We start from the raw sequence: 25,714 nt of genomic DNA, 5'->3' as shown, positions 1-25,714 counted from the left end.
AGAAGAACTCTCCTCGAGGTGCACGCATGGGAAGCAGCCCTCAAATATGTCATTCTTGGAAAACCCAACACGACGTTAGTAGACCTGATACTCCTGCTGCAGTGTTTGTGCAGAATACGGAGCACAGAGTAAACTGACAAAATAATTGGATTATACATGCACAATTCAGACTTTCAGTTACTGCGTGCTTTCTTGCTCCTGGTTTCCACAGAAAAGTCAGTTTTTTTGTTCCTTAAGTCCTTGTACTGCTTATTTACATATGAAAAGGTAAGTTTATAAAAGAGCTTTCCTATTTTACTACATCTAATAGTTAATAATTTAAATCTGTAGCCATTATCATCATATAGATTGACACAAATGGCATATGGATCATTCTGGGGATGAGGGTTAGTTTCTTTTAAGAGAGAATTGTTTTAGTTTTTGCAGGAAATTAATCAGGGGAATGGGCTTTGTGGAGCATGGAGCAAATCTAATCTGTTCTTTGTTCAAATTTGCCTTGCTCCAATTCCTAGCAATTGTAGACAACATGCTCTTTTGTTCAGGAGCCACTTGTTACATGCATAATTAGAGACTGCAGTAGCTGTGTTTAAAGAAAAACTGTTTTCCAATGTAATGTGTGATCTTGATAATAGTATTTTCATCAAAGGTAGCAATTACATTCATTAAGCTGGGACTGGCAAGGCAGCAAGGAAATTAAGTGCAAGGTGAATAAAAAGCTCCCCGTTTCTTTTTAAATTCTCTGCCTCTTTATAAGTTGAAATGCACCATGTTGAGCTGCAAACTGGAAAATACATACTGAATATAAAAAAAGAAAGAAAGAAAAAAATAAAGTCCTCCTTAACCTTTCTGAATAATGATCCAGAAGATATCCTAGGGACACCTACTATAGATGCACTTTTCAAATTAAAGGGCTTTATTCTACATTAATTTCTTATGCAAGTTTTAAACGAGCTCAACATATGATTCAGGTCTTTAAAGGCTCCAGGGCTCTCTAGGATTAATTCACTGTTCTTTTCACACATAAATTAATTGTTTTGTGTTCTCAGAAACAGCAAACAGCACATAAATCAACCGGTTTAGAAAAGACGCAAGGCTGGTACCTTTTGCAAATCACTGAAGTTTGCTATTTAGACTTCATTATTATCATATGTAACTTTTAGAGGGAAAAACTGGAAAAGTAGGACATACGTTGTTAATTCTAAACGGATTTCTTGAGTGCATAACTCATTTTAGCAATTTGATTCCTTGAAAGACAAAAGTTGTGGAGCACTGAAAAGCCATTCTTCCAGCACTCTTAATTATATTTTTTCCAGTTAATAATTCAATTACACTTCACTAATGTATTTGCAAACATTTCCACATAAAAATAGCTAGTTGTGGAGTTCCCACCACCACCCTTTTTGCCTTAAGTGTTATAAGAGTGAGATTTGCAGATGGAAAAATGTGAATGTCTAAAGTTGAGGGCCCCAGAGCCCCAGGAGTGCTGTGCCCAGCCCATGGGCTCCCGCAGGCACTCCTGCTGAGCACACACACAGGAATCTCATTTTTAAACTCCAAAATTTAATCCCACTATTTTTTTCTTTTCCAGGCACTATATTGCAGGCTGAGAAGCAGGGGGAAGCGGGTCCATCCCCTCATACCTTTGCCCTGTGTGGACAGCTAGGGCAGCACACCACTGCAGAGACGTTGCTCCTTCAGATGAGGGCTGAGCCCTAATTTTGCATGCAGGCAAAATGCCCCTCTTCAGGGATCTTGGCAAGCGTCAACCAAAGCAGATGACACTTGCAGCAAGTGGGGCAAGTTTAATTTACAAAAGCACTTACAGCAGGACAGGTACAGGGAGGCAGGCGATGCCAGGTACCCTGCTCCCTCCTGAAAGGGGATGTCCCAGTGCATTCTTATCTCAAGGCAAGAGAGAAAACCAAAGCCAGAAGCTGGCTATCCATAACTCCAAAAATAATTGTTTCTCCCTCTGCCCTTCCCAGAAATAGAACATGAAACCACAGCATCTTGGCCAAATTGGAATTTGCATAGTTCTGCGAAGCATTTCCTTCAGTTAGGAATGATTTAATTATTCTTCACTTCCTCTTCTAGAAATCATTCCTGGATAATGAGGTTAGCATAGAGCAGATATGTTTCAGTCAAGAAATAGATGTACTTCAGTGCCAGAAGGCTTTTACATCTAAAAAAAAAAAAAAAAAAGATTTTTGGACACTTCTAAATAGAAGCAGCAGTACAGAGAAGGTTGGCTATTAAATTATACTAGTCTGAGACACCAGATCATCAGGTGCTTTAACCCAGTGCTGTGTCAGCCCCTTGAAGAATTAGAGGACAACCACAACTGTCTTGCAGCCCAGATTCTTACACAAGGGTAACAAGGCACATTTTAAATAATTATAAAATAATGACAAGCTATATTACCTCCAGAGAATTGTTTATCTCTGCAAATTGAATTACTGAAGTCAAACTACAGTAGAGCTAAAATACTTCTAGCATAAAACGTAAGACCTAATGCCGCACCTTACTTTGGACCCACCTTGGAAACTGTGAATACTGCATGGCAGGCAAATATATTTAATGACAAATAGCTTGCTGAATCTAGCTTTTATTATTCAAGCAACAATCAAAATAACCAGCCATATCAATCAAATGTAGACATTGCTCCAATTAAACTGAGAAAATTATTTTCTTTTTAAAGCTTGATTGGACAGACATTGAGAAGACTTAAGTAATTTGGAATTTAAGAAGGGAGCATAACAGTTTGTCTTTGGTAAAAATCATACAATGGAACATAAGGAATTTTTCTCTGAACATGGGGAAAAAAAGACTGTGAACGTAAATACAGCCTTCATATCATATAACCATCTTCTAGTACATAATAGGGAGTCACAAAACATTTTCAAAGTTCAAAAAGTACCTAAGCTGAAAAAAGTGCTTTGCCTCAATTCTTATGGGAACAATTGCAGCAAATGCTGCATTTGGCGTGTAAACATCCTCCATCTCAGGTACGGAATGTCTAACGTTTTCTTTCCTAAAACAAACAGCATCAGCTTTTGCACTAAAACACATTCGCTCCATACCAACTATATTTTCAACAGCTCCATTAACAAAACAAGTTCTATGGAGCTTTTCAGTATTTAACTACATTTCCAGAACCTTAACTTTAATTTCTGAATTATTCCTCAATTATTTTTAGGTCAGTTTAGCAGAGTTGACACAAAGCTGTTCTCTATGAGATAAAATGCAAAAAAAAAAAAAAAAGTAAAACATTGTGCCTACAACTTCGTATCATTTCAAAGTTGGCTTTTTCGCTTCAGCTGGTCCTTTAGCCGGTGTTGGGTGCATGATACAGTGATTCCATAATCAGCTAATACTTTTTAGCATAAATAACGTTTGCAGCTTCTGGGAGTCTTCACCTTTCATACACTCTAATTTTGTATCCCTACAGAAAACCAAAAAATCTCCAGAGAAGCTAGTGTCTTTCTAAAATGTAATTATCATGTCTTTGGGTACCATCTAAACAAAGGCAGAAAAACTCAGTGACACAGTATCAAATTAAAACTGGATGACTGCTCTGGTTATATTGAAAAATTTGCATTTAATTTGCATCTTTAGGATGCATATCAGTGAATAGAAAAATCTTGCAGCATGTCCTACAAAACAATTCAGGCCAAAAATATCCAAGAGACTTGCAGTAAACTTAATGTGATGAAAAGGATGATCAGAAAATTATTCTGTTCCTCTGACGGGTGGGTCATCCTTTAAAAGTCTTGGCTGAATGTCCATAAGAGAAGGCAGGGAACAACCCCCCAACCAGGAGAACATCAGCTCTGGATGTGTGTATCAGAGCTTCTTGTGTCCTATGAAGTGGAGACCCAACCAGAGTCCTTCTGCAGGCTGCAAAATGGAAACTTTCCTAAAACCGAATCAATCAAACTTACAGGATCCAGAGAGGCAGGGAATACAAACTCAACATGACCCCATCATACTGCAGCTCTGCTTTTCCCTTCATTCTCTCCACACTAGGAAAGAAAGTCATCTCATAGCTGGAAAACATTAAGACATTTCTTATCTGCCAGCTTGCATTTGGCTCTAAACCAAACAAGCAGTAATGCTCTGTTTTGGCTCTTCCCACCGATGAGCACTTTCCCACCATGACCCTCCAGCCATCATTACAGATGAACCAAAGCTCATTTTAAGTCCTGCTAATGTCTGCAAGTTGACTTCTCTATTGAGCATACCCAAAGCACTCCAGCCCTGCTTTATCTGGCGATTTACAGCAGATGTTTTTAAAACTGTCACTAATTGTGACAATGGTTTGTGTAACGCTTCAAACAGATTGTAAGACCTCCAGGTCTGGCTAGTTAGAGAGCAGAATTTAATTTCAGTTCATATATGCTAATTTCCTGGTTAGGTGACCCCCAAGTACACAAACTAGCAATGTGGAAGTCGGCAATTTATTGCTCTATTTTAGGCTTTCCTCTTGCTATTTGATTTCTTTTTTTTAATGTAAGAGAGTGGTTACAGCTTGTAATAGCTTTCCTTTCTTCAGAGATCCCTGCAAAATGTTTGATGAACAAATTTTTCTGTGTGTTCAGAAGTCCTCATTGTGTATATTAAATAAATCCAGTTCTGAAAGTGCTGGCTACTTGGCTATTGAGACACAGTTTTCTGTCAGGTGGGGAGTGCTTTTCCTTTAGGATCTTTTGTGAAGTCACCTTGAGATTTTTTTCTATGTATAGCCCTCCAGTATTAGTAGCTCTACAGCTACTATGACACACACAGAGGAAGAACAGTTTCAGAAGGATGTAAATCCAAATGATCTTGAAAGACAGAAGAATATGTAAAAATGCTATTACTGCCTATTGAGACTGTACGTATTTCAATTTATATTTAAAAATATTTTATCCAAAAAAATGTTACGTTGTACATTGCATGTTCTTTTGAACATTAATATACCAACAGGAATCAACATTTGAATGCTCTGATCTATGAAACAAGCTATTAGGAAACACACTGGTTAGTTCTAGTTACCTCATGTATTAGACAGTTATTGCACACGAACAGAATATTTTTAGAGGATCATAAACGCCAAGATTTCAAAGCAGCTTAATAATGTCTCTAGTATCAGATAATGAGAAATTCCCTCAATGCTGCTAAGCTGGACTTTGTTAATTATAGCAACTGATCTTACAACTGGCATATTTAACTGAAATAATGATTGTAAATCCTATTCGTTAGCCTGGAACTCTGGATTCACTAAGCATTGCTGTTTGACTCTGGTGTGGACTCAGAAAGAACTCTTGCATCCTCTCACCTGTGTGTACAATCAACCACAGTATGCAACTCAAATCCAGAAGAGTAAGACTTCTAGCCATGTCCCCTCACCTGGACCTAGATCAAGGAGTCACACTTCAGAGAAGACAACTCCTTGCACAACGCTCTGCAAATGACTGTATTTCAATACAACTTAAAATAACAAATTGTGTGAAAATTCTTTGGGAATTGTACAATATATATTCATCTGCCCGTCAGCTCTCACTTGATTTGTGCCTCTGCCAACAGTCTGCACAGTGATAACTTAACAGGTAAATATTTATGAAGTATTTGTGGTAGCCGTTAACCACTTTCACGTAATTCTCGTAGAAGATCTATCATATTGGTACACTGATACATTCGGGGGTTGAGGAAAAACATTTCTTCAGCTTTCGCGTATCCAATAAGCAAGCTCAGGAAAGTCAAACAGCTGCTTTCAAAGCAGACTGTGTTTCAAATCAAGCTTAGCTTGGTAGGAAGAACTTGAAATGAAAGCGCTTTCTCACCAAAAGGTTTCCAAATGGAAACGCTTTAACATGTTAATTAGAAAATTCTTTACATAGCAAAAGGCTCCCAATGAACAATTACTTCATATTTCACGTAGGCCTTTTGTAACACAATCTTTATATGGGGAAAAGAATATATGGAAGAAAGAACAACAGCACAGAAAACATCATATAAAATGTTGTATTTGAGTATTTCCCAAGTAGCAATTAAACCTTTCTGTTTCTGGAAAAGGCAGAGGAAATCTGCCTCAGACCTTCATCACAAACCAGAATAAAACTAAAGAAACCTGAAAGATGATATAATTATCCTCTCCCAGTGCAAAAATTGCAAGACCTGGGAAAAATTTTAAATGACAGATTATTAGAGAACCATAACCTGATATACAAGATGAGCATTGCATCAAGTCAAATATCAAATTCGGGCACTTTTTAATACATTCTCAGTACAGGTCTTTTCTTCTACCTGGGGAAGCCCAGATGCAACATTTAATACTGAAGATGTTGTTCCAGGGCAATAGACTAAATTGACTGGGCTGACTATGGGCATATAAAGGGAAAACTCAGTAATATAAATACATATTGAGTATAAAGCAGCTTTGAGTATTGTCATTAGCACAAAAAGCCTCATAGCATTCACAATGCCAGCTCTGCAGCCCTACACTTACTGGTGCGGCCAGCCACCATCAACAGTCCTGTGCCCACAGTGCCAAATGTGGAAATGCAATTTATGACAATCCATAAATGCTTGTCCCAAACAGAACAGAGGGTGGGGAGTGCAAGCAGCTCTTAATAGTTCCTGGACAACAGCACAGCACATCTTATTGCTAAACCAGAATCTGCGTTTAGTGCAGCAATGGAATCAGACTTAAGGGGATGAAAAAAGTTAATTCTTCCCAGAATCAGTGACCAGAACACGCTCTCCACAGTGGTACGTGCCCTTTTAAAACAACAATGAAAGAAACTCAGCGGTTGTAATTAATTTGTGCACATATTCCTCCACAGAATTTTGTAGACAAAAATCAAATACAATACATACATTTCTTTCAAAAGTCATTGTGTATAGAATACAGCATACAGAACTCAGAGATGTGAAATATTTACAGCTGTAACATTAGTTAAAGGTTTGACCTTGCTTTTCTGAGAAGAACTGTTGAGTAGCTGATGAGGCTTTTCAGGTTGTTTCCTGGACTAAGGCATCTGCGTTCAGACTGTAGGAAATCACATTATTCTGATTTTTTCCTGATTACTTTTACAAATGGATACCTGACACAGTTCTACACAAAGAGACAGTCCTTTTACATAATCCTGGATATCCAGCCCTTAACAGTCCTTCAAAGAGCTCTGCACTTTCCTCCACAAAGCGTTTGCTTTTAGCGTTATATTAAGTCACTTAAGTATTGCCACTCGCTTCCTAGCCTCAAGAAAACTGCAGAAACCAAGCTAAGATAGTATCTCAAACTAGGAGACCTATTAAAAAGTATGAATCAAAACCTGATCTCTGCTGACACTTGTGTTAGCAAAGCAGGCTGAACTACAGCAGCTAGGGACTGCCTCACACTAGCACAACTCATCACATGTTGATTAACATTAACGCAAGCATTTTGTAGTATGATTATAATCATTTTAGACTCACAGATAGACTATGTTGAGCAGAACAACTGCAGTTAACTGTTGTGGTGTCTGTAGTCTTAATTCTAGTCTAACAATCTCCCCAGCCACTTCAATTCAGCTGAAAGAAAGCCTGCAAACAACCTGAAATGCATTAATAATAATAATAATATTAATAATGCTAGAAGAAAACTTCAGAAATCATCCAGTCCACCCTCCTACTCTTGTATTTTTGAAAATCTCAAAGCTGTTGATCAAAATTATATGGGAGGGGCTTTTTTATTGGCATAAGGATAATTACCACATTAATTCTTTGCCTATCAACAGACAAAGCGTGTATGTGGGGGGATTAATTCACTAAAGTAGTTACTTCCCTTTCAAGCTGACAGAAAGTCAGAAAACTTTTTAATAGTGCTTTTCCTCCTTCTTATTTCTTTGTATAAGGCACTGCAGTCTGCTTGTTTTACAAAATCATATTTGTTAAGTGTCATTTACCCCAGTTTTGCTACAAAATTGTTTAGGAGTCTCAGACCGTTACAGTCTAAGCTCCGCTCAAAGTGAATCATCAGTGACAAGCAAGCTTTAAAAATGAGATACTTCTAGGTCAGCCAAAACCAGAAAACCAATCCTTCCCTCCCCAAAACACTTGAAACAAATTGGCAATTACAGCAATTATAATGATTTTTCATATATTAAGCTTTCCATCTCTTGATTCTTAGTTAATTAGTTCTCCAGCACTGAAGAGGTTTCTGCTGTAAATAAAATGTCTAATTTTAAAGTAAACAAAGAGGGATAAAAAAGCAAATACTTCTTAACCACCCCCCTCTTTCTCTCTCTCTTACAAGGAAAAAAACTTTGCTAGAGAACCACTAACTTCCATGAGGGAGTTTTCTAGGCTGCAAATTAACAGTCCCTCCCTAACTCCCAGGAAGGCTCTGAGGATTAAAGTTTATAAAATGCATTGAACATGGAAAGGCCACTGTGAGGTAGTATCACAGCATTCCTATTACCTAGCTTATATCTCTGTCTTTTTGCAGAACTACTAGAGCTTTTTTAACGCCATTTCACAAAGATTTCAACTCAACCTTTTATGAAAGGAGAACTATAAATAACCTCTTAGATTAAAACCCTTAACAGCTGAGAAGGCTGGAAAGGGAGGTAGATAATATCCACCTTTCAGTACTACAAATTGGGGCTGGAAGGGCTTAATTACCAAGATATACTTAAGAACACACTAAGGGCTGCTATAAAAATTACTCCAATTACAGCAGCTCCACAGACATCGCTCCACCTGGGAGAGAGGAAACCATTGCTTCTATCTCTTTCCACATACCTCTCCTGTACCCCATGCTAATAAAGGGCATCACGAACAAACAGCAGCTTCACACCATGCAACAGTTCTGTTGAACATGTAAAGTCCTTTCTCTCAGGTGGCTTAACAGAACCTTTCACACCAGACAAGCCAAGGATTTGGCTTCTTTTGTTTTCACTTTGAAATCTCAAAGTGGAGATACACTGCTTGCATAACCTAAGGCAGCAAAAAAATTTCAGCCAATGTGTTGGCTTAGAAGTGTCTCAGGCAGAAAGAGATACTTTTAACCCATGATTTAGATTTGAACGTGGAATTCACGATTTCATATGAATTACACACTTACTGTCCTGAAATGGGGAATTCATGGTTCTCCTTATGATTTCATCTGTGATGATGTATTCTTATTTATGATATCATTAATGATTTTTATAATTACAAATAAATATGCAATTCACAATGAATGTTCAGGGAAATAATTTCTGCTAACAGTCAAGAAGTCCTTGTGGCTTCAGTACTCCTGCGCTAAGCTTTTTGCAATGGTGCTCAACTGGATATTTGAAGTTCCTTCATATATTGTACCTGAAATCAGAAGAAAATAAATTAGAAGACTATAAAACCACAGTGAGTATATGAAGAGAGACCAAGATATTGTTCTAACAGTCCAGTCAGAACATTTACAATTATGAAGTGATGACTTACTGAGCAAGTTCTAGAAACAGAATTATTTACATAAATGTTCATATTTTATTATCTGCAACAATTAAAATACTCTTCTGCTGGTACAATATAATGACAAGATGCTTTCCTGAAAAGCAATTCCTAAATAACCAACAAAAGTTAAGTATTTACAAATGCTATCAGCAATAAAAGTCAAAGAGTAATATTGTTAGAAATGTCAAACTGTTAGGCCCAAGAATTATACTAGTAAACAAGGAAGTCTTGAAAATAAAACTCCACATAGGTTCAGATCTTAAAGCTGAAGAAAGTATTTTCAATTTTTTTGAACTGGAATTTTCTTAATAGAATGAGACACAATGTGTGTCTCTGTATTTTATTGGTATCTAACTAAACATTTTAACTAGCCTTACATACACAGGTATTTATACCTAAAGATTTACCTTCTTATATCCGAGCCTTTGAATCAGTGTTGATTACAGTCTCACGGAAAAAAAAATCTTAAAAAGCTAGCCAGTCATTCATCCCCAGATTTTAATACTACTAATGCTACAAGAAATACTTGTTAAGAAACTATCACTCACCTATCTTGCAGTCACGATAGTACTTTTCTATTGGATAATTTTTTGTGAATCCAACACCACCCATCCATTCAATACATTTACTAGTTGTCAGTGTTGCAACCTATGAAAATAGTTTCAGAGTTACAATTTCAGGATTCAACTTCATGCAGGTGGTAGTAAATTTTATTCTTTGTGGCTATTTAAAGTAAAAACAAAACAGCAATTAAAGCAGTTACTAGAACAAGTGGGAAGAGGAAGGACTGATATTTTTGTATTCATCTTATTTATGCAAGTTATTTTAGAATAAAAATGACATTTTTCTAAATCAGAGGACATCAAGAATTCAATAACCATTATTGCAACAGTTCACATGCTGCACTATGAAAAAGACTAGCAGTGGTATGCAAGACAGCAATTAAACAGAGGCAGAAGCAATCCAGTTTTGAATCATATTAAGACCCACAGTTGTGACTGGCAGAGTTGAAACGGTCACAAATGAAGTCTCACCATGCCACTTCTTTAGCCACAAAAAGAGAATTCTGAGAAAATGCAATCTCTCTAGATGAGCGAAAATACTAATTCACTTTCTTTTTTAATGTTGTTGCTTGGTTTTCAAAATTTTATTTAGGTGCGTGAGCAGTTCATTCTTTAGTGGCCTATTTGACATTCCGTACGTGGACTGAGAATGAGGAACAAGGTAAAAGCACATCCACAGATCTCACAGCAAAACATGAATTAAAAGTTATACATTCAGTAACAGAAGAAACTTTTAAACAGCAGTGAAATAAATCCACTGAATAAAGAGACTGTAAGTTACCTCAGCAGTGTAGTATTTGGCCATGCTGGCCTCCTTTATGAATGGCCTTCCTGTTTCTGCAAGACGGGCTGCGTTGTAGGTCAGCAACCTTGCTGCCTCCAACTGCGTGGCCACCTGAGCTATCTGATGTTGCATCCCCTGTAATAAGCACGCTGCAAGTCAGACACAACTGACATCTAATACTCAACTGGAATTTCTAGCAAGAACCATTCTTTTCACCAAGGAACATACCTATGCTCTAAAATAAAAATACAAAATCTAGATGGACTAGTAATTCTGCATGTCTCTGCATCTATGACATCGGTGTTGGAAAACCTCTGGGCCACCAAAGTCCCTTTTAGGAACGGCACTCCCATTTTCTCCTTCCCTCTTCTTGGATTCAGGAGCACTGGGGAACTTCTTGCCTAACTGGCTGTACAGGAGCATTCAACAGGAACCTCTCTGCACCCATGAATATAAAGGAAAATTTCAGCCAAATCTTAACATTCTCCTCAGCACTGCAGAGACACGCTTAGGTCAAACCTGTATTTTTATTTTGCGGCTGTCTATTGAGAACATTCATACATTAACAACTCTAGTTCCCTGATGAGCTTAACTGAGAAAGACTGCAAAAAAGTAGCTCTTAAATAAAGTGGAGAACTAGCAAGGTGACAACCACTTCTTCCCATATTCCATAGCCATGAGACAAGACTTAGGATCAGCATTGAAGTATAGAGGACATGACTGATGAATGAATTCAAAGGGAAGGAAAAAGGTGATGGAGCTGACATCTAAATGGTAGGTATTACAAAAGAATGGATTTACTTAAGGAGACCCAAATATGATGACTGAAAACGAACATTTAGTAGCCTAACTTGGTCCTAAACCACAATGAAATCTTTCATCTTATTAGAACATTAACACTGCTCCCTAAAATTTGCAAAAATATAAAAGCAGGTCAAAATAACAAAATGATTCAGCAATTATAAATTCCATTTCCCATTCAAAAGACGCAGTTCCAATAATTTCCTAGATATCTGTGGGTGCTTCCTAAAATTTGTATAAATTATGAGTAGTACTAATGTTCCTTCTCTTCAGCCGAGATGTAGGTTTCTTTTAACAAGAAAATTACTATGGTAATTACAATTATATATCTTCCTTATTAAACTATACATCATTTTTGCAACAAAGAGTCTTTTTCGTTTTAAGATACAGATATTATCATGGAAACTAAATGTCTTTGTATAACACAGGAAATCTAATAATTCAATCAGTTTTCCTCATCTTTTTATAATTTCTAGTGTCTCTAGAAAAAGGCCTTCCCCTACACCTCATGAAAGGGTATAAAAACTGGAACACATTCAACATACTGTGATATTAAAATCAGAAGAGAAAGCAGTTCCAGGTATGTTATTTTCAAAGGCAGTGAATATATTATCAAGTAAAAGGAGTTATGTTAATAATGTTTTGAAGTTTTAAATTATTTCTATGGTACTTGCAAAGGGACATAGCACTAAATTTATACATTTTACATGGCAGATGAATGGTCATCCAAAATTATTCTGAAAAATTCTCAAATATTGAGAAGTAGAGATGTGACACAAGGTGGAGCACAAATTATGCAAATTATATTACTCACTTTACTGACTTCACCTACTGTGGTAACTACTACTCTCTTGGAGGACACTTCCCATGTGTTCATTAACAAGTACCTGGAAATCAAATACGCTTTTCCCAAACTGGACTCTCTCCTTTGTATAGGGAATTGTATGGTCGAAACACCCCTGTGCCAGTCCTAACATCTGTAAGAAATAAGACATATTGAGGCGAGTTAGGACAAAAAAAAAACCCCAAATTTTGAGGAATAAGCTTATTCCATACTATTCCATTCCTGAAAGAAACTTTCTTACTAAAGGCAAAATATTTCTGAAAACACTATCACTAATTTTTGAACAGATGTTATAGGTCAAATAAGGTTGCACAAATATTAAGTGTTTCTGGCAAAATTCTTAATTACACGGGAAAATTACTGTAAACTAAAGGTCTATAGATCTACATTATGCCATTAAAGGAAAAATAATTTGGATTATTATTCAAAGCTATTTTCATAATAAAAATAATTTCTCATTTTATAGAAGACACTAGACTGTCAGAATTAGCAATTTATTTCAGAAGTTGGAAAATTAGTATAGTGGAAGGAGAGATAACATTTGTTCCAGCATTTTTGAGAAAAAAACCCAACTCAATAGAACAATTTTAGAAGACCCATTGTCTTTTCACACGCTCTCTTCACTTGGCAGCAAAGACAGCAAAACACAATTGTTAACTTGGCAGATAACATCTGGGAAAACTACATACAAACATTTACAAAGTAACTCACATCTACACTACTGTCTGATTTGTTAGCCTAAGGAAACATTATGAAATCTGGAAAGCAAACTAGTTTTACTTTTTTTTTTTTAACTACCAAATTTTGAGAAGCGTATTCCATTCCAAACAAGACAGTAAAGAAAGGACCCTGCCTTTCATATATCTTGGAATATATAGCTATTAGTAAATAAGATCAGTTGGTTTCATTATATAACTACCATCCACCTGAACGCATTCTTTCTACCTAGTTTCTTTCCTAGGAAAAACAAAGATAGGAAATCAGATTAGGGGAAGCATCACAGAAGTTAAAAAAAAAAAGGGCGGGGGGAATGAATGGCATGAAGAACTATCAAAAAGCAAGGTAACAGTATACGGTAAAATTGGAATCTCATAAAACTTTTCTAAGTCAAGATGGGATACTACAATGTGGCAGTCAGCTGTCATATCAAGCAGCTTAAAATATGTTTAACGATGTACAATAGTGTATGGGTATTTTTGGATAGACCCACATATTAAGCTGAAAGCCAAGGGCCCCAAGAAGGTAAAAACATGACTCTGACTGGGTTCAGACATCTACTCCTTAATCATTTAAGGCTCTAGAAAAAAACCACAATACATAGGAAAATGAGTATGTGGGAAAAGAACATAATAGAGTCTGCTGCTAATCAGCTGTATTACCAGATTTGTTGCCTTCTCATATAAACTCATACAGACAAACCAAGTATATCAACTTCAGCACCTGTAGCAATATATGCAGCTACGTTGCACTAAAACTATCTGACACTGTTTTCACAGCCACAATTACATTTTATAAGATGTTCATTATCTTTTAAAACTATTACTACTGCAAAACTAAATTCAATACTACAGGGCTTTAGAACTGCTGTTCTTGTCCATTCAAGTCCTTTTCTCTTCATTTGAAGGTGCCACGGAAGTAGTAACTAAGATATAACAACTACCTGACCTTACCTTTTAATTAGGTTATAACTGTAACTTGGAGTAATTAAAAGTAAAATCCAGACCATGTATTTTACTGCCAGAGCCTCTATATTATTTATATCTATGGGAACAACGGGGCCCACAGCCCTAGTTTTTAAATGCCATATCAGACAAAGCTTAATCACAGATAATCTATAGGAATGATGGAAGAGCCAACCCATTTAGCAGCATAGTATACTGCCATGTGGAAAGTCTAAATTTCATGAGGATGATTACTTCTGGTCTGTCTGCAAACTTGGGCAAAAGATAAGGGAGATTGGTACTACAGACATATTACACCCTATACAGCACAATTACATCCACAACAAAGTAGAAACAAAAAAAGATTACTTTCAAAAGTAAATTAAAAATATAAAAACTCGTCATAAGTCATTTTATTATAGGGCTGAGCCTGATTTCCACCGAAATCAGCAGCAATCTGAGATCCAAAGTGAGTTTATAACAAAATACAACACTCTGAAATAACTCCAAGGTCAGCAAATATTTTCCCCTAAGATGCCATAAGGTGCAATTTTCAAACACAACAATGAACTAGGATACTTCTGCTATTAAAAAAACCATATTTATTTTAAAAATAAGTTGACTTTTAAAAATAAGTTGTTGGGAAAACATCAGTTAGCATAAGGTCACATTTGGCAATCCCATACAATCACAGCTAGAAGTATTAATATTAAACATTTCAGTGTGTTATATTTTCCAAACCTAGCTTTCTTTGTAAAATAAATTTGCATAATGGAAGATAAAAATGTTGATATATTTCAGTAGCAATAAGTTAACCACCAAAGACAAACTAATTGCCATTTAATGTTTTCTAAATCTATTGGTTATGTCACCGAAGGAGAATTTTATCATTTAGAGTTGTTTTAGTATTTTACTGTAACTTAGATACAGGAATAGTGACATCTAGTGGCAATTCAGTTTTTAATAAAGTATTTTCTAAAGTTTATTCTTATTAACTTTAAATATTTTGTAATGGTCAATCCAAATTCAAAGTTATATACTGGTTGTATTCAGTATTAAACAAAATTACCCACCTGTGCAGCAATACCTATTCTGCCAGTATTTAGCATTCCAATTGCATACTTATAGCCTTGTCCAACCTGTCCCAGGATATTGGTCTCAGGAACCTAAAGAATAAAACCACTCAATTATTCCTCTTCTATTCTGCTTTGCAACTGCTGGTATGGATCACAGGTGAATCAATGTACATGTTTTATTTAATGTTCCTCATAAGTGAAGGCATAAAACATAAACCAGACATATGATTCCTAGAATATCTGATTAGAACATTTTCTGATACATGTGATTAAAAACTGATGATTTAGAAAAACTGTATCAAAATTTAAGAAACCCAACCCCCCTCAAGACTTCTGTGAAAGAATAGGGAGGAAAAAGTTAAAATATGCCAAACAATCAGTATGTTTAAAGAAAAAAAATATACTAGGAATTTAGTTAACATTCTTTCCTTATATGTAGTCAAGTTCCAATTATACACAAATTATGCTTCAATAGCTAAACAACTTACAATACCTTAACATTTTCAAATGTTACTGGGCAGGTAGAAGATGCTCTGATTCCAAGCTTGTCCTCCTTCTTCCCCACATGTAGTCCCTCTGTGTCACGATCTACTATGAAGCAAGTAATTCCCCTGTATCCCTAGGATGAATTAAAAAATAATCAAGAACTGGCTTTTATACTAATATCACCAAATGGTGGTCTAAATATCTCATTCCACTACTGAAATTATACACCTGCTTAATACTATACTACTAAATCAAACACTGGCACCATCATCTGTTCCCTCTATGTCTGCTACTTATGGCTTAACAAAGGCCAGAGATACTTTCCTGTTAAAATATTCCACATGGAAAACATAATCAGAACAACATTAAAAGTTGTCTTGATAAGACAGGGGACTGGTATTACATAAACGAAACAGACAGGACTGTGGTGCCTGTCTATAATGGAAATCACTGGGAAAACAAGTTATTGCTGTGCAGTGAAGTTACTGCTTGCTGTTGGAACGTATGTCACAGGCAAACAACGGACTGCAAGAAGACATTGGGTACCTTTAGACTAAAGTTGTCAAACGAGTAATGGCTCTCAAACCATCTGTCAGATGATTCTATAGGATGCAAGGTTTTACTTAAGCTCAATTACTTCAGCTACTTTTCTCATGGAATGCTGCACATATACTCTTCCTTTTAAGGTCATCCAAAGTAAGAGCACTGACTGATGAGACTGGCATCACTGGGAACTGTGCATGAATATTCAAAGTGCAGCAAAATTGTTACTATTTTAACAGACCTAATCTAACACCCAGAATTGGTGCACGCATTCTCCTTGTGATTCCAGTTTTCAGAACACTGGTACTACTGTCTCTTCACTTTAGAGAGGTAGTGGGAATATCATTGAGTAGTCTGAAATCATTATGATTGTTATCAAAAAGCTCCAAGAGTTGATTTGGTATTCAGATAATGATCTGGACAGGACACTAAATAATGCAAGTGACAACACATAGACTGTATAGCCAATCTAAATTCTGGCATCTCCTACATACAGGCTTACAATCTTCATATCTTTGACGCCTTAAACTAGATTCTTGAAGTACAGAACGGTGATTCCTGATAGCTGTCACTTTCTCTTTTTCTCCCCATGTAATTCTTACTCCCAGTTCTCTCTTCTTTCCACCACTCATTCTTGCTCCCTCAGCATTTCCCCCAGCCAGAACCACAGTAGCGTCTCTTATGCAACAACACTACAGACAAAATTGCGAGGTGTTTCTGGCCATGTTTCCATCTCTTCCTGTCCCTAACATCCACAGCACCTCTTCTCACTAAGCGGGTAACACTGAGAGACAGGAAAAGTCCTGTGGTTCTTCTCAAAGAGTTGCCTTTTATTAGAGAGTAGGCTGCTGTTTCAATCTCACCTCAATGACAGCCCATCTCACCAAATGAGAGCTGCTACTGCAGAGTGTACATTTCAGTACACAGTTCTACACTGGTCTGTTCTCTCATTTAAACTGACGTCAACTGTTATTTAATCTTTGAGCAGCATTGACTTTTAATCTCCTTCTTGAATATTCAAAAGCAAATTTCTAACTTCAAACAGACAAGTTATTATATATTTTTAAAATGTTACACTAATACAGAAGAAACAACTCCAGATTATATGGCAATGCACAGCAGTTAACAAATATAGAAACTGGTATATCAAATATATTTTCATTGTATGTAGTACTCAAATCACCCACCAGCTTGTGAAGAGATGAATAAAAATTCACAAAGTGACACGGTGTTCAACTGTTTAATACAATGAAAGAAAAACCTCTCTTCTTATTTAGTCAAAACCTGAAATTTTAATTTTAAAAATAAATATCTTCAAGTTAAATTTTTAAGAAAGAGGTACTGGAAGAAGTTTAAAAAATAAATCAAAGTTCTAAACAATTTAGTTTTGTATTTGATTATTACTGTACTGTATTGGTATAGCACATTTTAAAGCCTGCAGCTGACTTTTCTGAATCGACTACCTATATGCAAATTGGTGGCAAAACTTGAAACATGCATATTCAGCTACATATTTTTTCACCTGAACATACTTTGCTGTTGTGTTCTTGTTAGTTTTCCAGTGCATGTAGCCTAAGCTCTCTTTTGCCTTTCAACAACAGCAACTTGTCAGTTAAGTCAGAAGGGTTGGAAAGACTTAAGATTATCTGTTCTTCCGTTACTCAGAATAATACAAATGCATGCTGTGCTCTCCATCTAAGCAATTATGATTCTGACATTTTTATTTTCCCTGGTGGGAGGAATTTATTAAATTGCTCAGCAAGTTCTCAGGTTTTGTTGGGAAATATTTTTAAAGGTTTGCTGTCAGCTAGGAAAAGGTTCAAAGAATATTAACCTTTAACATCAGATTATTAATATAAAATCCATAGTTTCAAATATCATCAGCTGTGACTGAAATGCATCTATTCTTTAGCAACTTACTAAGGATGGATCTGTATTTGCCATCACAAAGAAAACTCCTGCATGTTCTGCTAAGCTAATCCACATCTTTGAGCCATTGATAACATAGTAGTCTCCTTTCTTTTCAGCCCGAGTCTTCAAAGAAAATGCATCACTGCCAGATCCAGCCTCCGAAAGACAGAAACTGCCTATCTGTCAATTGAAGGGAAAATTTCATTTCAATTTTTACTGAAAATATAGGCACAACATATAACAAATTCTACAACAAAAATAGTTATAAACAAGCACAAGTCTCTTAAATTCAAACATTTTAATCTATTGCATCAAAGTAACTAAGTTTCAGGTATGGAGATTAAGAACAGAAACACTATGTAATTACACGTCTCTGCTTCAAAGTTCTTTTCCACAGCAAATTCAATTTTAATGAAACTAATAAGCGCCTTTCCACTTTTACGTCTCAGCTAGTGACAACAGGACGTATCTATATCATCTCAGCTCTAACCAGTGTTTGAAAGTTCACACGTATTTTCCAATGCTGCAGTCACCCATTTAGTTACTGAAAAAACCCACTTACTAACATTACTTAACTATTAAAAATTATATCATAGTCTAGTAAAGTGAGAATTTGACTCACTGTATCTTTAGCAACTCTGGGCAAGTAAGTTCTCTTTTGTTCTTCTGTTCCATATGTGGTAAACAACTTATTTGTTAGTGTATTTTGGAGTTCACATAGAAGAGCTACGGCTGGATCAACTTTGGCCAATTCTTCTACCACCAATATGACTGAAAAAAATGAAGCTCCAGTTCCTCCATATTCTTCCCCAAGCTCAATACTCATCAGCTGCAACATAAATAGATTAATCTGTTGGTTTCCTGTCAACAACTTGTTAGTCCAAGCTGATACTTAAGAGATTAAAATGAAAATCACAGAACGTAAGTATTTCCAGACCCTTCCCCAAAGACCTGTTTTCCTTCAATACCCTAAACAAACTAACAATTCTTCACAGAAGCTGACAGTCAATTCATGCAAGAAATAACATGTCCAGTATACAGGCCAATCATCACCCTAGTTTGATTACCGTTTCCAGAACAATTGTAATCTCAACAGAAGTCCAATATTTAGCATTGTCATTGTATAAAATGACATTCTAAACACGTACAAGCTTTATGTTTGATAGCAGGAAAGGTTAAATTGAATCCAGGAACGAACATCAGGATATCCGCAACACAAGTCCTTGTGGTTGCCCATTAAGGACACAGAGGACTCCCAATACCCTTTCCCAGCAACACTTATTGGAGTCATGGCAATTCTAGCATTCTACACAATTGCGCTTAGCCAATTTAAAAAAAAAATAAATAAGAGCGGGGGGAAAGACAAGAAACTCAAAGCAAAGATGAAGAATGTGGTACGGCAGAGGGAGAGATGGAAATAATATTACAGTAAAAGATGGAGAGTGATAATGCAGTAAAAAAAGAAGAGAAAGTTGCCTTGCTGTTGATAAATCCAAATTTTTTAATGATTCATTAGTTCACTTGAGTTATAGCCCTCAATTTTTTAATCTAAAGATCTGAAAAATGCACAGCTAGATTCATAAAATGATCTCACTTTCTGAATAAAAGATTAAGTAAAAGTGTGCAGACCCCTTGTTCAAACAATCCCTGTATTACAGAGTCTTCCATTTTCGAATTCTCATCCATTTTTTGCACCAAAGGTGCAACTCGTTCCTGAGCAAATTTTGTCACTGTAACGAAGAGAAGAAAGAAAGAGTGTAAGTATTCTAACACTCTCCTTGAAGATCAATATAACAGTAATGTGGTACTTCTAACAGGTTATGAATGTATTCCCTGACTCTCCCAGACAAGTTAGTAAAAGGACAAAAAGTTGCCAAAGTGAAACAAGGTGATGTGCCGCAAGGCTCAATTATAATTGCTTTCTGAACTCATCTGCAACTCTCTAAACCAAAACAAATACTTCCCATAAATTCAGAAACTTTGAAAGCATCTCAGCAACACTTATGTAACATTGGTTGACCAAAAAAATTATGTAAAATATTTCAAATACATCCCTTATTTGTTTAGCTGTATTGTATTTCTTTATAAATTAAACCTGCAGTGTGGGAAGATGGTCTCAGGCTTTAAAGCATGTTATTTTGAGTGCACAAAATCCTGTATGAGTGTTTCTGTTTAATCTGAGCCTTTTATAAGCTCTCTCCCAGATATGCAGGTCCTCACTCTTTCACCTTTGCTCTGAGGATCCCTTCTGAAACACTGTCTTCTTCGTGCAAGCCTGGCTGCATTGCAGACACTCACATCACATCTGTCACAGTTCTGGCTATACCTGAAATCTCTGAAAACTGACAGGGCAGTTAACTGTAGCTGAACTAAACACCTCAGAAAGGGCACTGCAACAGCAAGTTTTAAACAGTTAATATTTATTTATGCAAAGTAAACTGCACTGTGGTATGCGGAACTGTGCTATGGTAACATGGAAAAAGAACATTACATTTTTCTCTTGTGAACTATAGCAGTTTTAAAATTAAGCATAATCCCACACAACAATCTCAACATTTAACTAGAATTAAATAATGAAAAGAAATTTTAAAGCTAAAATTTCCCTTCTAGTTGGACTTTCTGAATTTTAACTACACAGATAATAGGTACCCATATTTTTCAGCATTGTTTCCTCTTCGGTGAATGTTTGAAGCGGAGCACAGACAACTCCATCACTGGCTAGATTTGGCATGAGTTCCGATTTGGAGGATCTAAAGACACATGGAGAAGCTCTCCAAGGAGCCAAGTATGCTGGCATATTTCTTTTCAGCTGTTGGCAACAAATACAGAACATGCAAACAGTTAATATAATTTGTATTTGTATACAGACAGCAATACACAATTTTACCCAGTGTTTTTATTCTGTAAATGATTAGGAAATACAACTTACATTCAATGTCTAGTTTGAAAGTTTTTGAGAAGATATAACCCCCCACCCCCTCCCCAGTGTCCTAAAGAAAATATCCCTTAATTATTCTTCTTTCAACCCCAAACAATTTTCTTTCTGGAAGTTTGCTAACACAATGTTATGCTACAAACTATTCACAAACATTAATTTTAGCAATTTTTGGTGTTTACAAGCAAATAAACCCTGCTGATAGTATTTATTTTTATAGATGATTTTGCAAGTCTGCTGTAATATTCATAGTAGTAAGTGTATATTTTGATAGAATATCTTCATTAACAAATATGATAAGAGTAAATGTGAAATAGACTTAAGAATGCTTTTTACAGAAAACCTGTCAACTTTTAATGATAGACTTAGCTTTCTCCCTAGTTTTCTAGGGACCAGCAACTCTTGTTTCTAAAGCAATCTGATAGCACTTCATCTGGATTATTGGTATTTTGCTGTGAAAGGGCACAACTTTTAACAGCACCGTAGATGTTTGTATTCAAACTGAGCTCTTATCCACCACAATGATTTTCAGAATGAGCACACATTTCATAGACAAAGCCCTGGCATTTGAATGCCTCTGTAAATTTCTGTACAGTTAGTTTAAATCCTACAGTTAGTATGTTGATAGTACTATGTAATTAATAATTAATGCGTCTTATTTGGTTGATTTATTTAGAAAGTAGAGGAAGGAACTAAAATTGAGTAATTTATGCTTGAACTCTCCCCATTTGTCCACGATATACAACAATTCAAAATGATACGAAGAAGCACTGGTTATCCAACCAAGAGAGCAGAGGTATTACGAGCATTTTACTCTAAGGGGAATGGTGGTAAGCATATGAGGCACAAGGCACAAAAATGAACAGAACAGACAGTGGCTTTTGGGAGCAAGATACGCATAGTGATTGTCAGGTGGGTGGACATAGATAATGTGACAGGTAACTAATTTTGTACCTCGGAGAACTATAAACTACTTGGCATTCAAAGACTTGCAAGTAGATAACAGCAGGCTTTAGAAAGGAACACATTTAGTTTGAACATTAATATACTTTCCAATGACAGAATAATTTCTTAGGATTTTAAAAAAAGTTAGCATAATGAAGATGATCTGGCTTAAAAAGTTAACAGGCCAACAGTAGCTAAACTGCTGCAAAATGTATTCCTGAAAAGCGCTATTAAAAAAGAAGCACAGTGCAACTGACTGATCTCAAAAGAGGCAAGACAGAGAAATGGCTTTGCTCTCACAGCTCCCAAAACGCAACTTATTTTGTGGTTAACATCTACAGATCAGATCTTTGCTACAGATATCTGTCACTATTGCTATTGTCAGTCTAAAGTGTGGAGATATTAATGTCTTACTAAGACAACTGCTGACACAAACCCCCAGTAGACACAGCTGTGCCATAATGTATATGTGAGCATATGCCTGCCAACATGCATTTTTGCCAGCACACTCTCTTAACCCTACAGTGAGCAGACTGACTGGCTGTGCTGTAACCAGACTGCTATTTAGCTCACAGAACGCAGGACAATTTTGCAATGCACACTGTGATAGCAGCATTCCTCAAAAAACGGCAGAAACTTTGGAGTCAGGAAGTAAAAATTCCTTTGATCCTTCTAATAATTCACTCTCTTTCATGTTGGCTTTCAACACTTGTCATCTCCCTGGCTGAAGAACTGATGTAAAACAGATCTACAGACTCTTTTTGTCTTAGAGACAAGATGCATAAATCTATTACGGTAAGGAAACTCTGACTTTCGCACAACCAGTCATGCATGACAAAAAAACCCAATAAGAAGTGGCAATATAGAAAACAAATATTGCTGTGAATATTCAATGTTCACGCACATTCAACACCCCTGGTCACATAAAACAAATACTGATTAGTGGGGCTGATTCATGAATACAAAGTTCAGATGATCAGCAATAGCTGCAACACTTTCAAATGAAGACTTAAGTTACTGGAGCCACTGTAGGTCTTCACAGAAAAATAAAACAGGAGTTGCCTTAATAGAGATAAAATCCAAGGCAACCATGTTCTGGAAGCTGTCAGTCAGGAATGGATTATTCACAGAACATCCAGCTATGGTAGGATCACTCAACACTCAGATTTGCAAGACCATTAAGCATCCTCCTGCGTAAGTCCATGCTCTTAGCAAGGTCTGAGAAGGAAAAACGTGAGCATGCACAGACACACACATATATATATATTTAACACAGTATGCTTCCTGAGCAGTTGTAGGATTACAAATCACACATACTTCCTGCTTCTTCCACTACTTTATTTCCAAGTACAAAGAAAAGAGCATTTTTCTTTCATGGTGGCATAACCAAAGATGAATCACTGAGAATATGTCACCAGTGCTGACCAAGAGCTGTCAGGAAAAATACAGTGCCTTCTTAAGATACAAAACTTTTCAAAAAGCTGCAAGTAGGTACATTCAGTAGCCAATAAGCCAGTACTTTTGAAACAACTGGTAGCACGCTGGGATTACCTCTACTTTAATTTGATGGCACCTGACACTTGCATGCAGAATTATCGACCATGCAGGCGAACACATCACTAAACGCATGCAGAGGACTCTGCTCCATGCAAAGTGGGAAGTACAGATCTTGTAGACCACAAAAACCCCACAGATTTTTCTCATATGCTTTCAGGAAAATGCGAAGCTGGACAAATTTGATTAAAAACAGTTCAGCAAGGTCAAGCACAAGCACATGGGCTGTATCGGTGTGATACTGCCAAATGCCTGGCTAGCAAGTAGAGGCTTTGAAACACAATAAAGAGCTCAATGTTTGTTACAGGTTACAGCCACCATAGCAGGCCCACTCTTGGCAACAATGCCAAAGGTTTTGAGAAAGTCAGTACTCACGGGAACTGTCCCTTCGTTCACTTAGCCTCCCTCCCCCTTAGTAGAAACCACCCCAGGCTTTCTCCCCTCCCCAGAGCTTTCACTCGGAGGCTCTTCCACTGCAACCAACCCACTTGAGAGTGGTAAAGTGTCCTACTGGGGCAGGAGAAACAAAGGCAACCCTTTGCATACACATGCAGATAGGGTTTGATAAACGCTTGTTTGATACCCAGTTGAGATGGTGCTAGAGGACAAAAGGAATATGCATAACAAGGTTACCTTGAAAAGTCTTAAAACCAGTAGGATGGCCCCAAGGGATGGGACCTACATCAGCAACACCCACACACAGAGCAGCAGCCAACAGGTATGCCAGAGTAATAGCGCAGTGTAGAAATGATGTTTTATTTCAACATTTAGATTAAAAAAAATAAGTCACTACATTATTGTTTGCATTTTTAGTCTTAGAAGTCACGCAGTCATATAGTATTATGACCTTTCTGATAGTTATTTAAAGTGCACGTATGTTACCCGAATGCTTTGATACTGCTTCCCTGCTTTTTTCCCCTTCTTCTTCTGTAGATAAGGTAGTGATTTATGCTGCCACAAGATTCAGACTGCTTGCCCTACTAAACACATGTATTTGAAAATTGGTTTCTGGGTTGCTGATAACATTGATTTTTCTGTTTATCTCAATTCTTACGTCCACCTCAGCTCTTTAAAGATTGGTTCTTTTGGCTTCCTACTGTTTGTTTTACAATCTAAAATGAGATTTTAATGCTGGTGGACCTGGCAGCAGCATTAAGATATAAATAAAAAAAAGGCCAAAGCAATGTACTTTCCTAAGCTCACCTGGCTTTCCTTGATGATTTCCACTCCTGTACCTGTCCTAGCCATCTTCCAGACAGCTTCTGCTTCTCAGCAGAGAAGCTCCATCACTGGAAGCTTGCTTGCCCTCATTTATGGGGTTGGTTTTCTTTACTTCAGTTGTCACAACACACTCACAAACTGCAGGGGGAGGTCCCAGGCCAGCACGCCTTCTCACTCTGCACAGTAAAAGCGTGTGTGCGGCACAAACCCAGGATTTCCGCTTGTTTCCTTTGTCTTTTGATTACCCCTACAGTGCCACAAGTCTGTTCAGATAACCAAAGGAGACATCAAAGCACCTCTGCTGCTAGGACTGTGCTGCCTCCTCAGGCGTATCTGCCACGGGCTGCTCCAACTACAAGCCGTTTCACAAGACTTGCAACAACTTTCTTTAACAAGAAGTTACCTCATACCACCCCTCTATAAAAAAAAAAAAAAAAAAAAAAAAAAAGGCGCCAGACAGGAGGAGAAGAGGGCTTTCCAAGCTGCTGCACAGCTGCATTTGGGCCGGCCGAGCAGACCCCGCACCCCGCAAGCTCCGAGCCCCGCAGCGAGCGGCTCCCCCGGCGGGGAGCCGGGCTCCCGGAGCCCAGCCTCGTCCACACAGAAGGGACCGGAGAGCCGCGTAACGGAGACGCGGGGGGCCTCCTCGGCAAGCGCCGCGCACCCACGGCCCCCACCGGCGGCCCCTCGGCAGCCTTAACCGGCGGTCTGGGGTGACAGGAGATGAGAGGCGAGGCGGGATCCCCCCTTCCCTCAAGCTCGGAACCCCCCGGCCCGCCGCTCCCTCAGGCGCCCGGCGACCCCGGCACGGCAGGGGACCCACCCCTCTCCCGCCCTCAGGCGCCCCGCTTCACCTTCGTGCAGTTCCTCAGCCAACCGCCCGCCGCCGCCAGCGCCGCCATCTTGCCGCCCCCGGCGCCACGCCCCCGGCCGCGGT

General features: G+C 37.5%; 1 protein-coding gene across 5 annotated transcripts; it reads right to left on the bottom strand.

Moving 5' to 3' along the window:
- Positions 1-201: 201 nt before the first annotated feature.
- On the bottom strand, positions 202-25,699 carry ACADSB (acyl-CoA dehydrogenase short/branched chain). 5 transcript variants are annotated; one of them, XR_012650185.1, is made up of 12 exons: positions 25,632-25,699; positions 20,772-20,931; positions 19,752-19,852; positions 18,745-18,951; positions 18,132-18,302; positions 15,676-15,801; positions 15,180-15,272; positions 12,489-12,578; positions 10,798-10,935; positions 10,002-10,101; positions 9,086-9,321; positions 202-2,182 (listed from the first exon to the last, which is right to left on the bottom strand). XR_012650185.1 is itself a non-coding variant. In XM_075026564.1 (11 exons), exons 1-11 carry the CDS (start codon positions 25,677-25,679, stop codon positions 9,251-9,253), a joined length of 1,305 nt encoding a protein of 434 aa, XP_074882665.1. In that variant the 5' UTR covers positions 25,680-25,699; the 3' UTR covers positions 5,990-9,250. The 5 variants fall into 5 exon arrangements, 4 of the variants coding, with proteins under 4 accessions (XP_074882665.1, XP_074882666.1, XP_074882667.1 ...); XM_075026564.1 differs by lacking the exon at positions 202-2,182 and having other exon boundaries at positions 5,990-9,321; XM_075026565.1 differs by lacking the exons at positions 202-2,182; positions 25,632-25,699 and adding an exon at positions 24,760-25,024 and having other exon boundaries at positions 5,990-9,321.
- Between the last annotated feature and the right edge of the window lie 15 nt (positions 25,700-25,714).

This window comes from Buteo buteo, chromosome 4 (assembly GCF_964188355.1).
Source record: "Buteo buteo chromosome 4, bButBut1.hap1.1, whole genome shotgun sequence".
NCBI lineage: Eukaryota > Metazoa > Chordata > Aves > Accipitriformes > Accipitridae > Buteo > Buteo buteo.
The sequence above is the reverse complement of the archived record's forward strand: the minus strand, read 5'-3'. Positions and strand labels throughout refer to the sequence as shown.

What these genes read in the sequence shown, in the direction of transcription:
- ACADSB (XM_075026564.1), bottom strand. Translation starts at nt 25,679, where the DNA reads ATGGCGGCGCTGGCGGCGGCGGGCGGTTGGCTGAGGAACTGCACGAAG. An exon ending in CCAGAGTTGCTAAAGATACA is followed by an intron (nt 18,303 to 18,744) that starts GTGAGTCAAATT and finishes TTCAATTGACAG; the next exon opens with ATAGGCAGTTTCTGTCTTTC. An exon ending in CAAATACAGATCCATCCTTA is followed by an intron (nt 15,802 to 18,131) that starts GTAAGTTGCTAA and finishes AATTCATCCTAG; the next exon opens with GGATACAGGGGAATTACTTG.